We start from the raw sequence: 15,635 nt of genomic DNA, 5'->3' as shown, positions 1-15,635 counted from the left end.
GGACAGTTAACATGTGTAAGGGAAAATGACATTCCCACTTAGTGCTGAGGGAAGGAGGATGGTGAATCGCCATGACGACCTTAGGGAACATTTGGCAATATTAAGTGGAAAATGCTTATATCCCGTGGCCCAGCAAGTTCGTGTCTGTGAATAAGCCAAGAGAATTATGGCATGTGTGACCTAGTATCTAGAATGAGCATTACCCCAATCTTTTTACTGATGAAAGACTAGACATAACCTAAATGTTCATCTGTATGGGGATGGATAAATCAAATATACCACATTCATGTGATGGATCTTTAAGTTAAAAGGGATAAAGAAGATCTGAAAATGTTAACATAAAATTAAAAAGGTCTGTAAAGATTAACATCTGTATCTATGAGTTGGCTATAGATATGTGTGAATGAATAAAAAATACACTTGCAGGAGGGCTACCTGCCAGCTTTAAGGTGGTAGTGTGGGAGGACGGACGTGGGGTGGGGACTAGGGATTGTTGCTAAAGGAGACTTCAGTGTTATCTATGTCTTATTTTTTTTAAAGCCCAGAATCAAATATGACCAGTGGTTAACTGGTTCTAAATTTAAGTATGGGCATATGTATGTTTGTTTTATTTGTGCCTTTCTATATCTTTTATTAAATTTAAGAAGAACTACTTTTAAATGTAGTAGGATGTGAACTAGTGTTTTCAAAATAGGCCAAGTTGAATTTTAATTTTAGTTCCTCTTGATACTAATGTACTAAAATGTAGAGGAACAAATGATGTTTTTATACTGTATTTTCAGTGATGCCAACTGGTGGAAAGGAGAAAATCACAGAGGAATAGGACTCTTCCCATCTAATTTTGTAACAACTAATTTAAACACAGAGTCTGAGGCAGGTAAGTTAAATCTTAGAGAAGGTTAAGTCTATTAAAATTTTTTACACTTGAATTTTATGGTTCAGTTTTGAATATAAAGTAGACTGGCAGTTAATTCCCTGTTTTAAGTCATTTATTTATAGGCAATATGGTTTAACCTACTTCTTACCAAATTAAGGGGTTAACTTATCCCAGGTCAATTCCAAGAATCATTTCCTTATCATTGTATTTTAAATCCTTTCAGTGTTAATTTACATAGTTACATATAAGGCATAAAATAACCTATGATGAACAGGTAAACATTTAAATCAACCTAATTATGGTTTTCAAGGCAGTTTGTGTCTGTTTGTACAAAGACTATTGGTTTTATTCATCACTGACCCACGGTATTGAAGTAGGGGTAGGTGGGGGTGTGGGAGTGGGGGCTGGTTGACACCGAGTGTGGTTACACAGGTTTGGAGTACGCTTAAGTTTTAGACTTTTCCTGACCTTGATGTGATGCCGGGGAACTTGAGACAATAATAAAGTCATGTAATCAAGACAGTAGTTTCCAGTTTAGATCTTCTGAACTTCACTCAGTTTTGCAGCCACAGAAAGTTCCCCTCTGCTACTGTCAACCGTGCAGAGAAAGCTTCCATTTGTTCTGCAGGCAGGGAGGTAGGAGGAGCAAGTGTAACAACAGCTAATAATAATATTAATGATGTTGATGCTTAGAAATAAAACAGCTCAGGGGTGTTTGAGCACTCACTTATCAGGTTTTGTGCCAAGTCCTTTGCACTGTTTCCTTTAATCTGTACAAGTCTGTGAGATAGGTGCTTTTGTTACTCCATTTTACAGATAAGGAAACTGAGGCCGAGGGGTTATGTGGCTATTAGGCGACAGAGCCAGGATTCTAAAGTCAGCCAGTCTGCCCTTAGAATGTACTTAGAGTGACTCACTGTAGGACATACCTGTGCTAATCATTACCAGCTCCAGAAAAAACCTTAAATTGAAAGTTCTATGTATTGTGTGTAACATCATCTTTGTGTGGGTAGAGTGAGGCATTCAGTTAAAATGAAGTTGAGGGAGATGAATACTCCTTTGAATACTGAGTACTTTGCCAGTATTTTTGTTGTTTATTCCTCTTGTGTGACTCTCTAAGTAGGTAGGAAAATTGGAGACACTGTTTTTAACGACTTGATAGACCACGCTCAGGGGATCCTTGATAGAGATTTGCCTTTAGCATTGGCTGGAGAGAGTGAGCTGTAGGTTTAACAGTAAAAAAATATTCCAGGTTTTCAGTATATCCTCATCTTATGCTGAGTTCTGCTCCTTAGGACATATTTGAAAGTTAGCCAAATATTTAAAATAGGTGGCTAACTGCTGGGACTTAAAAATCCTTTGTTTATATAAATTTTTATTGTAATTTTATTTTTATCACAATTTACTTTGTTAAAATATTATAGCAATACTCCAGTGGACATTTAAATAGTTTTCTGGATAGGTATATTTGTAAATTATTTTCTGCCTTCTCTTTATGAAAGGTGTTTTTTTGTTTTGTGTTGCCATATTTTGTTTATATAGGAAATACATTTTTTTATAGCAGGGAAAGTGTGTAGAAGGAGCTCATAGATTTAACTCTGAAATTCGCTGACTAGGTAATACTCTAGTTTGTTGTACATTGATTCACTCTAGTAGTAGCACTTAGTTTTCTGGAAAATGCCTATAAGGACAGTTCCCATTAATGTTGCTTACTTGTTCCACTAGACTAAGTTCTATCATGGCAGGGATTCCTGTCTATCTTATTCACTGGTGTACTTCCAGTGCCTAGAACAATGCCTGGCACATAGTAAGGACTAAATAAATATTTGTGGTATGAATGAACAAACATATGAAATGTGATGACTATTTAAAGGGTATCTTTTTTTTTCCTTATGGATAATCACAGGCTATGAATAAATTAATGACTAAAATGCCAAAATAAATGCCGAGGAACTTAAAGTTTACTTTGTTTCCATGCAGCTCTGGACAAATTGAATGTAATTGATGATGAGGAGGAAGAAATTAAGAAATCAGAGCCTGAGCCTGTTTATATAGATGAGGTAGAGTCCTTCTTTTGTTAATAATTAAACTATCAAGACTTTTAAAATGTGTTATCCTTGAGAATGCTTGGAAAGGGTAATTTTTATATTCATTGAAATTAAAACTCTTGAGTTTTTTAAGTGTCCTGTTACTTTTGTAGGATAAGATGGATAGAGCCCTGCAGGTACTCCAGAGTATAGATCCAACAGATTCAAAACCAGACTCCCAAGACCTCTTGGACTTAGAAGGTACTTAGTGAATATTAGGGATTACTTTACTGTCATTTAATATTTTAGCTTTTTATAATGTCTTAAATTTCTTCTACCTCGTGTTTGCTTCTAGAGATAGAAGTCTCTGGTGGGAAACAGACTTACTAGTAAAGTAGTAAACGTCTTGCTTGAAAGGTGTTGTTATAAACCTGCCTATCCTGTTCAAAAGGAAGTCCACTACTGATGAAATTGGCTGAAGAGATTTGCAGTCCAAAAAAGGACAGAATTAGAAATAACAGCATATTAAATTAATTGAGTCAAAATGTTAGAAATTTTCATTCCTCTTTTAATTCTCTTTTATTATGATTTTAAAGGTCAGAATTATCCATGATCTGTTAACTTCATAATAGTCATATGATGCATATTGATGTGTCTTTTTACTCTCCAAGAAATCTGAGACAATTGAAACAAATGTTTTTATGCCTCTTTTCATAATCCTTGGGGAGGAAGTCTCTGTGATAAATGGATAAATCTTAAGTCTTTTTATAGAAGAAAGTCTGGCAATGAATATAGAATATCGTGCTATTCATTGTATCAGTGTTTACATTTGGAAATACACAAAATGTTTAATTTTGAAATGGCTTAAGTGAAAAATGTTCATATCTAATGTGTACGTAATTACATACTTTATACCCTGTGACTCAAGTTCATTTTATTCAGCTAATAGTAGTTTTCTAGGTATTTTTAAGATGTTGAGATAACTCCAGATTTCACAGTCTATAAACCCAGTACTTCCAGAAAACATGAGATTTCTGTTTTGATTTCACCTTTGCTTTTGGTCACATGATATTAGTATTGGTGCTGAATAGCGTTAAAATTAGGTCTTTTATAATCTTTTCTGTAACAAACTTAATTCTCTTTGTATTATGCATGGTGTTGCACATTGGTGCTCTATTGTTGAAAATTGTTGAAATTGACTTAAACTGGTTTAAGTTTCCAGGTTTTAAAATATTTTTATCTTTACAGATATCTGCCAACAGATGGGTCCAATGATAGATGAAAAACTTGAAGAGATTGATAGGTGAGATTCTTCATGCAGGGAATCACAAGGATAGTTTCTTTATGTTTACTTCTTTTTGGCGAACTTTAAACTAGGGAGTTTTTGTGGAACTGTTGAATCTGTTGAGATTGTTTCTCAGTTTCCAGAACTCTTACAAACTAATAGCAAAATGGTACTTTTTATTTTGGTAGCAATTTTTTTTTCGTGGCAAGATAGTGTACATAAAATCGGAGACTCTTGCTCTCATGGTGCCAGTCTTTGTCTTACTTGGGCTGGAATTGAGGGATAATGAGTAATGAAGAATAAAGTTGAATAGAGCACAAAATGAAAATAGGGATCTTAGGCAAGCATTTTTTTGCTATGTGATGAGAAGCATTTGTAAAGCTTTCAAATGAAATTTCCCTTGTATTTGTGAAGCTAAATCCAACGCACATAACCATCTTTTCTCGTTTTTCTTCCTTGTGTTTCTGTAGTCCTTTTAATTTCAGTATCCCACCTATTCTTACTCTTCCTTAGAAATAGTATCAGCACTGAAGCATAGACTCTCAGGGGTTTGAGCTTTTAACTTAGTTTTGCCCCGTTCTCTTATTCCTCAGAGCTTTTTATCTGAAGTCAGAGAGAGAAGCCATGGTGAATGGAAGACAAGAGATAAGGCTTTAGTGTTGCATCATCACGCCTTTCTAGATTCTCTTTGTTGACCCACTGTGTGAAACAGCACAAAAAGAACAGGAACTACTTTGCTTCTTACCTGCCATTACCAGAGAAGGGTAGTAGCAGCAAGATTTTTTCCTCGTCATTGAAGATTAGAATCTTGGTTCTATGGGGCATTTTTTATAAATTCTTTGTATTTTCTACAGAAATGAAAAATAAATCCCTGTCACAGTTAATGAAATGATGGTGATGGTTTCATCACATTTTAATGTTCTTATTTTGGAGAAAGCATTAAATGTCTACTTATACATCTCTTACATTGGCTTTCAGTGCAGGGATGTTGATGGTCAGTGAATAATCAAACTGGGAAAGATTGAAAAGGAGAATGGTCAATATTACCTGAGGTATGACAAGGAGTCCAATTATTATAAATCTTTCTGGAGCCTAAAAATAGTCCATATTCTTTAACCTAGCAATTTCAGGCCCATACTAAATGCATAGAAGTGTACCTAAAGATTTAGGTCTCAGAGTGTTCTTCACAGTATTTTTTATAACAGCAAAATTGGAAGTAACTAAAATGTCTTTCAGTGTGAGATTGGTTTTAAAAAAGTTATACATCCACACATTCTACAACATAAAGCATTGTCAATGATAAATATCTATTGACATGGAAAGATGTCATACTATATAGTGAAAAAAGCAGAAGATATGGTATAATCTTGTTTTTGTTGATAAAAAGATCTTCAAAAGAAAAGGTCTAGAACAATTAAAAATCAGAATGACCATTTCTGATATGAGTTAGAGTAAGAGCTCACCTGTTAACCAGTTCTCTCTTCAATTTCAGTTTCTAAATAGACCAGCTGGCATTTTCTGTCCCACGGCCACCGACTGCAGATGCAGCTCCTGTTCTGGAAAATGCTTGCTGTTCTTCAACAAGTTTTTGTTGACTATTTACCCTTGTTGAACATTCAGAGATGAATAAGATATCATTTCTCCTTTTGAATGGATCATCATCAGTTTGTTTTTTCTAATAAGAAAAACAACTTTACTGTCAGAAAATTAAATTTTAAATTTCATTTCTTGCTGTCATTGTACAGAATGAAATTTTGTAGCATTTATCACACTAAGAAATCATATCGGGTAAACATGTAAATTGACTCAAAGTTTAGATAGATTTATTGAAGGGCAATCCATAGTCTGAACTTAACTATGTTCCATACTGCTCTAATCTTATTTCCTCCTGCCCTTCGAAAATCATTTTCTACCACCTTGATCAAATTGCCCTTTTCATTCTTGCCTTGTGTACCCTTCTCATTCCTTTTGCCTGCCTTAATTTATCCTGTCCCACTGAGCTGACTTAGTCTTCCTTTTTGGCTTGGCCTATCCATCCTTACTCAGGTGCCATCTTAAGTCTCAGCTTCTCCATAAAGCCCTTTCATGCTACCACCACCCAAATGAATCTCCTCTCAACTTTTCTGTTCCCCACCTATTTCATAATTTTGCATTCAATTATATACTGTTTTACATTATTTGCTGTTTTTTGTGTTTGTAGCCTTGTCTCCCTGATACAGTAGATTGTGGTCTCTTTGAAGGAGAGTGAGACAACTTCTGCTTAATTTTCTTTGTCCTAGTATAGTGTTGGTCACAGTTCGGTAAAAATTTGTTATTGCTTTGGAGTTATGTCTGAAATCTTTGAAGGTGATTTCAAACAGACTCATCTGCCCTTCTGTGTTCTCCTGGTATTTCATTAGTCTACTGGGTTATGTGGACCAAATGCCTATGGCTAATTCTTAGTCACGTATTTGTTAGCGTGGACACTAATTTCTACAGCTTCCTGTGTAGTTTACAACTGATATTTCTGAAAATAATTTGACCTTTATACAGTGACACATGCAAGAAAGGAAACAGCACATTTGTTTGTTTCAGACAGAACAGAATCTAATAGAGAAAAGGTGACAAGTCTTGATCAGACTCAGTCCAGGTCATTTATTTGGTAGCCTTGTATCTGGTTGCCTGCCTCTGCCTCTTGTCTCTTCAGCCTCTTTGTGTGTATATAAAAAGAGCTACATTTAATAAACAGGCTTCTGGGTGCTTTAGGCCAGAGAAAGTGGCCACTTAACTTTTATGAACTTGTCAGTTGCAAAGGGAGTTCTTTATTACTCCCAGGGGAACAGACAAAATTGTACCAAGTCAGAAGGATTTACTCTGTAGTTCCTTGGGCAAATTTGAAAATGCTCTTATTTGTATTTGTTATTATACAATAAGGTATCTGGTTTCACTCACTTTTTCAAAAGAAACCAACAAACAAAGAGCAGTAGAGACTGGTTTATATATACATTGTTTTCATTTGCATTTTCAAGGATAATTTTTAAGTTTTATTTTTAGTTGATCCTTTCATGAATAAGCAAGTGAAAATGTGTGTGATTTTGTTTGTGAATGTGTTTTTCTTTCACTCATATTATACTTCATACCAGGCTCTGGGACTTCCCTGAGTACTTTCTTCTACTAAGATTTTTAATTAAGTCTCCTAAATTGAGAAATTATTGTTTTTTGTAATTGAGTTTTCAACAGAAACCTATAACATGTGAAACAAAATTCTCCTAACACCAAAATTGTGAATTGATTGCATTTTATGAGCTATGGAAAGGACTTTCCCTAATATTATGAAGTCATATCAGCCTAGTTATTCAAAGAATTAAATAATTCCTCCTCCTGTTTCTCTTTGTGAATATTATTATATGTAAAGAACCTTTTATGATATGAATAGAAATTTTAAAAATAATTTATGTTGCTAACTTTGAAGAATATTAAAATGCTTTCCTTCTATATCAGGAAGCATTCAGAGTTGTCTGAATTGAATGTAAAAGTCATGGAAGCTCTGGAACTATATAACAAATTGGTCAATGAAGCTCCAGTATATTCAGTCTATTCAAAGCTTCATCCTCCCGCACATTACCCACCTTCATCAGCTGGGGTTCCAATGCAGGTGAGCATGTTTTTTGAGAACGTTTTTCAAAATGAAAAGTTTTAAATTAAAAAAAATGTTTTAAAGCATAGTAATAAAATTTCTATGATCCATGAATAAAATAATGAAACTCATTTTTGATAATCAAAAAAATATTGGCTAAACAATTAGTTTTCACCAGGACAAATTAGATACTGGTATTTCACAAATACATTTTAGTTCACTTTTTAACATGAATGAAGAGAACATTAAATACATGAGGGGAGATCTGGTTCCTCATATGCTTTTGTAAATTTAAAGCATAAATCCTTTGTGTAAATATAAAGCCTTTTTATAAGAATGAAGTATAATGGAGCTGGCCGCGGTGGCCGAGTGGTTAAGTTCATGTGCTCTGCTTTGGGGGCCCGGGGTTTCACGGGTTCATATCCTGGGTGTGGACATGGCACCACTCATCAGGCCATGCTAAGGCGGCATCCCACATGGCACAACTAGAAGGACCCAGACTAAAAATATGCAACTATGTAATGGGGGGATTCGGGGAGAAAAAAAGCAGAAAAAAAAAAATAAAGTATTAATACTTCAATTTAGGACAGTGCCTGACACCAGATGAGGTACTGATGCTGTTCTTGCTCAACAAGCAAGACTTAACATTTTTTAAATTTCTGTCAAGATTTCTCTGACTTACATGATTATTAAAAGGCTTAGATAGTGAACTTCTTTTGTTCTCAGATCATGCTTTATATTTTCTTTTCTTAGATGCATGACTTAAATTGTTAAAAATTCATGTGTGACAAGGATATTATGCAGGCCTATAGGTGCAGGTTCCATAAGCCATTCATGAACAGCATCTTTTCCCAGGACTTTATACCTTCTCTGTGCTTCACAGCTGAAGTGACTTAGATTTATCAGTATCCAGTATCCTGAAACTTTTTTCAAATTTCAGCCAGTTAGCAATTGAATTCAGAATGAGCTTAGATGAACAAAATTTATGTTAATTTATGAAAACTGGTATTTAAAGGAGTGTGTGAAGGAGACACCAAGGAGAAAAGCTAGAATGTGGGTGCCTGGTCTAGATGACTTGACACAACATAATAGTTAAGTAAAAAAAGAATGGTTACTATAGTAACTGTCACATCAGACAAGATGCATTTATCAAATATGCCATGCCCCAACTTTTGAAAATGCTGAAAGAGTTATTACATATGAGGGTAGAAAGGATTTCTAGGTGCAAAAGACAGCAGGAGTTTATTCAATGTTGCTTTTGTTTTCAAAGAGTTATTTTGCTGCTGCTGTGAAAATGAAACAAAGTAGAAATGTCTGTACCATTGTATGATAGAACTGTATGTTATATTTGCTTCTTTGTGTGTCTCTAAAGGGTTATTTGTCATTCCTATGTCAGGTTTTTGTGTTGTATACTATTTACAATGTTTTGCTAAGTACAACTTATTTCTTTAAAACGTTAGCTATCAGTTTGATTCTTCACCTAACTTCCATCTACACTATTCATGCATAATAGCATTTGAAATATTCAAAGTTCCTATTCTAATTTGAAAAACAAATCCATACTAGAAGAAGTTGGAGTAACACACCATTACTTGTATCTGTAAAGGCCACTCAAGAACCCTAAACTTCAGAAGAGGTCCTTTCCCAAAGTCTCAGCCTATTGTCACTGGGTTGTTACATGTCTGCTAAGGAGCTGATATGGTTGCACTTAATGTAGTTGACTTGGCATTTCTAGCATTCTAAATTTTCACGTCACTGGTCTTTGCTTTTTAAAATAGCTTAGTTTAAAACAAGAGCCATGATAGTTACTATATGATATTTTTTAAACAAGTGCATTGTTTTGAATGCTCTATTTGGTAGGCAGATGGTAGATCCTGTCCGTAAGGAAATGTTTCCCTGAAAATTAAGTAGGGCTCATATAAATATCCAGAGACTTAGACCATTTTGCTGTTTCTTTAGGATACATCTTTTTCTTTACCCACAGTCCTTCTTTACTTTTGTGTTATCTGTCCTAAAGGTAGGAAGTAAGGGAGATATTGCCAGAGAGAGCCTCCACTCTGTCTTGATACTATTTATTCTTCAACTTATTCTCCTAAGTTTCATTCTTCGGAAGGAGTTGAGTAAGTTGTCCCGGGATGGGAGTGAAGAAGGTCATCATTCTGATGGTGACTTGAGGTGATGATGGGCTGCCCTTCAGGGAGTATATCGTTTTCTGCGGCTCTGCAGCAAGACATGTTACTGAGTAATGGGCAACCTGACGGATTCCAACCCACTACTTAAAAATACACTGCCGCCTTCCTTTCAACTCCCTGCACAGTAAAAGAACAACTGAGTAAATTGTTAGTTTCCATAGATTTGGCGCTGTGATTTGGAAGCTCTCCATTTTATATGCTGGGGTGGATAGATTGGTGGAACCAGATTGCTCCCCAAAGAACTGTAACATTTTATTTCATTTAAGACTTTTAAAGTTTTAAATATGTTGTTAGGCTGATGTTTGGGAGATCAGAGAGTCAACCTTTTCTCTTTGGTTAATAGACATACCCAGTTCAGTCACATGGCGGAAATTATATGGGTCAAGGCATTCACCAAGTCACTGTTGCCCAAAGCTACAGCCTAGGACCAGATCAGATTGGGCCACTGCGATCTCTGCCTCCAAATGTGAATTCCTCAGTGACAACACAGCCTGCTCAAACTCCGTATTTAAGGTAAGTGTAGGAGCTGCGTTAATTCTGTAATTATATACATTAATTTTCGCAGACTTTCAGAATAAGAATAAACAGACCTTCTCTTTGTAGTAATTGTGCCATCTTTTACTATTGAGAAGAAGTTACAGAACTACCCATTGATAATCCCATGAAGTCAGAATGGTGCTTTGCTACCTAGACTGGGTTGGTTGCCCAGACCTGCTTATAAACTGGGTCCCTGCAACAAAATAAAGCGAATTGCTCCTTACAGAGACCAAGCCCATGATATATGTGGCACTCTGCTATAATCAGCAGAGTGGTCCCAGACATACTTGTCTGCATGCACAGCAAAAAATCGGAAAGGTGTTGTTAGTTTGACTCTTACAAAGAAGTCTGCATGAGCCGTGGAATTTGTAGTCTAATTTTTTATACTAACATCTCTTTTCTGAAAATCATGTTTAATTCTTGCCTTCTATTAACTTTGCTTAACTACACAAAATGTTCATTCAATATACTCTTGTGTAGGTGATCTCTAAGGTCTCTTCCCACTCTTAAATTCCATGAGTATAAATTTTAGATATTACCTGAAAATTAAAACTGTGCATATTGGTGTTCAATTAAAATGTAAAATTTTGTTATTCTAGGTGACATTAGGAATTACAGAGACAAAACTGGAGTAGTGTAGACATTAATCCTCCTATTGTAAGCAGTGTATTTGGTGTAATTTAAAATTATATATCTTTTAAGAGAAATGCGTGCTATAGTAATTACAAGAAAACACAGCAGTCCTGCGATTAGGTGTGATTTTTTAACTTTGGGTTTTTTTTCTGTATGGTATTATATAAGTAAACTATAGGCCAGGGCTATCTTGAGGGTAGATTCAGGGTCCTATGTGCATTACACTCTTCTCCCTACCTTTATTATTTTTACATAGGGATTCAAGTTAAGCTGACTATCAGGCAGCTTTGAAAGTGCCCCTACCAAAGGAAAGTGTAAGGAAAGTGTGTGGAGAAGAGGTGGTCTCCTCTGTGCTGGATTGAGAGATGGGGAAGGGAAAATAGGGGCTGAAGATGTACTTGGGCTGGGGTTCCCTTCTCATTGCGGCCGGCCAAGGATACCACTGTCAGACACAGTCTGCGTCTCCTCAACAGATTTTTAAATGTTTTCGGTGAGAGATGTTGGAGAAAACAAAGTTAAATAGACCTTATAATCTTATATTTTGTTTCTTTTGAGTACTTCTTACCAAATGTAAAAGTTAACAGTAACAGCATTGGATAGCTGCAGTGATTAAATCATAATCAGAATGGAAAAGGCATTTTTATTTTCTCATGATGATTGATCTCTGACCATAACTAGATAATGCAAGTAAATATATATTTTTTTAATTTTGTTTGTAGCACTGGACAAGACACTGTTTCCAATCCTACTTATATGAACCAGAACTCTAACCTTCAATCAGCCACTGGTACAGCTGCTTACACACAGCAGATGGGGATGTCTGTGGATATGTCATCTTACCAGAACACTACTTCCAATTTGCCGCAACTGGCAGGCTTTCCCGTGACAGTTCCAGCTCATTCAGTTGCACAGCAGCAAACAAATTACCATCAGCAGCCTCTTCTTTAGAAACAAACCAAGCATTTTCTTGAAATCTTTCATAAGTGTATTACTTGACCCTTGTGATTCTAAATATCTGGAAATATTAAAAAAAAAATTTTTTTTCCTCCTCTTGAAAGGACCATGAATAATAAAGCACAAAAACGTATCTTAATCTACTAGGCCATTAAATGATTTTTTCAGTCCAATTTGTTTGAAGTCAAACTGTTGATTAGAGGCAGCTTCCAGTTGCTTCCAGTTAGTTTTGTCTTACTTTTAAATCTCTCTACACAAATCTGGACACCCTATAAGTAGCCTTATGACACTAAACAGCATGAGATAGGAGTGTTAAAATGTTACTTTACAGAAATGAGTGTTTGCCCCTGAAACGTCATAATTGGGAGAGCACTAAAACCTTTAAATATTTTTCGTCTGCATATTTTTTTCAGAGTTTCCCACACACCGTTATTTTAAAAGGCGAACATTTTTTGTGTAAGCATTTAGCTTGCCAACATATTTCCTTTTGGCTCCTTAAATTGCAGTTGTGTTTGCAGTACTGTCAGTTTTGTTCTCAGTGTTATCTTGAGTAATAATTAGCATATAATTGTCTACAGAAGCAGGAGCAATTTGGAAGGAACAAAAATGTTTTCTGCTACTAATATTGAGGACCATGAAAATGCAGATGTGTGAGAAAGCATTTAGCTAGTCCCCCAGTCACACCAACAGTGGGCTAAGGAATGCCCCACAAGACATTTCCATTCCCTGGAGAAAGACATTTCTTTTCCTACAAGGGTCCCTGGTATTTAGAATTGCCACTAAAGACCTTTTCAAGTGACTTTGGCCATTTTCTAATGATATGGTCCATTTGTTTCCCTTCCTGCAGTGTGGTGTGCAGAGATGCTGCGTTTGCTCTGTAGGGATAATATGTGAATTTGAGCCATGAGACATTCCTAATAATTTGATGTGATGTATACCAAGCATGGGTGATAAGTGTCTTTGTTGATGTGTTGTTTCTTTAAAGAGGTGATTCAAGTACCACTGCTATGCTAGGCTGTTGAAAAATTTGGCCATTCCTTTCAGAAGTAATTCTGAGCTTGTGTAATAATAGTAGGCAATGGATTGATAGGGAACTATCAGGGCAGTTTTCTGAAGCCTACATTTTAAATTAGTTTATAGTGCTAATAGAGTCCACATACTGTAGGAATTAGGTAGTAAACCAATAGAGATTGTTTTCTCTCCTAAAAATTTGCACAGTGCTGCATCATCTAACAAATTTTTAGATGACACAAAATAGAAAATGCAAATTCATATGCTTACAGATACATGATATTCAGACTGGGGAAAAAATGGCCATAAGTGTAGTTTTTAAAAAGATACTTTCATGGAAACCAGATTTCTATATTGTTTTTTAAAGAAAGCCCTTAATCTTTCTACTGAAAATCCATTTGAAGACAGTGATCTGGAAATTTTTGTCATTTATCTATTTACAGAAATTTGATTACAAGTATATTCCTTTTTCAAAGAAACTGTCCTACAAAAAAATAGTCTACATATTACTTGGTCTGCGTTTAAAGGGGAAAACAAACAGTATTTGAAAGCCCAGTTTCTGCCGTTGTTTTATTTCAGAGACAAGTAAATAGAAAGTAATAACCTTTAATGTCTTATGTTCTGTTTTTCATCTTGTATTTTCCTTCTATGTAAATTCAATTATATGCGTACGAAAAAAAATCTAAAATGGCACCTTACTTTTTTGGAAACAAATCTTCTGTTCCTTAAGAAAACAAAACAAAATACATTGCAAACTGCTCTTGTTTGCTATATATGGAAAATCTTACATTCTTTTCTCTCAAGCAATATTTAATAAACATTTATTTTAATGTTTGTGTACATTTTCATGTATAATTGTGATCTGAATTATAAAAGCCTAATTCTGCATAAGTCTCTGAAATAGTATAAATACTGCACACCCACTAAATTGGGATCAGCAAGTTAAGTTCACCTAATGTAGTTTTGGAATTATATAACATGCGCCACGTGTATAAATAGTGTATATTGACATTTATCAGTGAAATTTTATACATCCAGAAGTTTCTTCTCCCTCTTAACTTAAAAATAATTTTATTTTTGCCATACTGTAATGAATTTTGTGTTGCAGGTTGTCGATAGTATAAAAATGTTATTAAATCTGTTTACTGAGATATTTTTGGTGTTAATAAGAAATGCAAGGTTGTTATTTTTGTTTCTTTTCCATGATCTTATGGATTGTATTTATTTTAAGGCCTGTTTATAATTAAATGTTTTCTGCCAAAGGAATTGTCTAACATCAGATGTCTACATTCGGTTCATACTTTTTTATATAAAAAACAAAAATAATTTCTGCTTTTTCATATGGAATCTCGGTACATTAGAAAGAATCCCTAAAATTTATAGTAAAATTAGTTTTCATTAGTATAGAAAAAATTTCCCCTGGGTGTTAAACATATGAAGTGGGATATGTTCTTATAGTTTGGAAAATGTACAGTCTACCAACATTGTCTTGTAATTTGGTAATTCATTTATAAAATTACCTGAATGTTAAATAATTATAATATTTATCAATTAGGACTTGAAATTATTTGTAGGTACATTTTCATCTTATGCTATTTCAAGTAGTTGATTCTTAACCACGTAACAAATTTCACTGTACATTTTGAAGATGTTTGTAAAGTTTTATCTTCCAAATTTTTTAAAAATTGATTTTAAATGTTTAAAAAAATTATGGCTTAGGGATTAAAGAGCAAGTTTTTCTTAGTGAAAATCAGAAGTGTTGTGGCCGGCCCCGTGGCTGAGTGGTTAAGTTGGCGTGCTTTGCTTTGGTGGCCCAGGGTTTCACCAGTTCAGATCTTGGGTGTGGACATGGCGCCGCTCATCAGGCCATGCTGAGGTGGTGTCCCACATGCCACAACTAGAAGGACCCACAACTAAAAGAAAATATATATAACTATGTACTGGAGGGCTTTGGGGAGAAAAAGGAAAAAATCTTAAAAAAAAAAAATCGTGAAGTGTTAAGGCTCCTGACTTCTAGGAGAGGATTTATTGAATTGTCGTCATGAGAAGAAAGCTGAAGTTATTTTTGTAAGTAATACATTATAAATAATGTAGCACCAATCTATCATGCTTTGTTTCTGTCAAAAGGTATTTTTGTTATTTACTTCCATCAGTTTTAGTCAATAAAGGGAGGACTCAATTCTAGGGATTTGATTATATTTTGTTAGTTTAATTTAGTTTCTTTTGAAGATTAAAGATTTATTTTTTAAAGTTTTCCTCAGAAGAATTATTCTAATTTTACCGAGCTAAATTTGAATTAGAGTTTTTTTAAAAACCTTACTGTGTAAAAAAGATAAACTATTATTTACCTAGTATAGCAGGATGAATAGTGTGCCCCCAAAATTCATGTTCACCCAGAATGTCAGAATGTGACCTTATTTGGAAAAAGAGTCTGCAAATGTGATCAGTTAAGGATGTCGAGGTGAGATCATCCTGGATTTACGGTGGGCCCTAAATCCAGTGA

General features: G+C 34.8%; 1 protein-coding gene across 3 annotated transcripts in view; it reads left to right on the top strand.

Moving 5' to 3' along the window:
• The window catches only part of STAM2 (signal transducing adaptor molecule 2), a 42,932-nt gene extending 28,534 nt beyond the window's left edge, over window positions 1-14,398 (top strand). For 2 of the 3 annotated variants that reach the window (XM_023622914.2, XM_070240944.1), the window contains 7 exons: window positions 783-877; window positions 2,858-2,937; window positions 3,078-3,165; window positions 4,153-4,207; window positions 7,670-7,823; window positions 10,341-10,510; window positions 11,887-14,398. In XM_023622914.2, the coding sequence (XP_023478682.1) occupies window positions 783-877; window positions 2,858-2,937; window positions 3,078-3,165; window positions 4,153-4,207; window positions 7,670-7,823; window positions 10,341-10,510; window positions 11,887-12,115 (871 nt within the window). In that variant the 3' untranslated portion in view covers window positions 12,116-14,398. Of the gene's footprint in view, window positions 1-782; window positions 878-2,857; window positions 2,938-3,077; window positions 3,166-4,152; window positions 4,208-7,669; window positions 7,824-10,340; window positions 11,658-11,886 lie in introns of all 3 variants that reach the window. The other variant, XR_011428220.1, reaches the window with a different exon arrangement.
• Window positions 14,399-15,635: the final 1,237 nt, after the last annotated feature.

This window comes from Equus caballus, chromosome 18 (assembly GCF_041296265.1).
Source record: "Equus caballus isolate H_3958 breed thoroughbred chromosome 18, TB-T2T, whole genome shotgun sequence".
Classification (NCBI taxonomy): Eukaryota; Metazoa; Chordata; class Mammalia; order Perissodactyla; family Equidae; genus Equus; species Equus caballus.
This window is presented reverse-complemented; position numbering and strand designations above follow the sequence as displayed.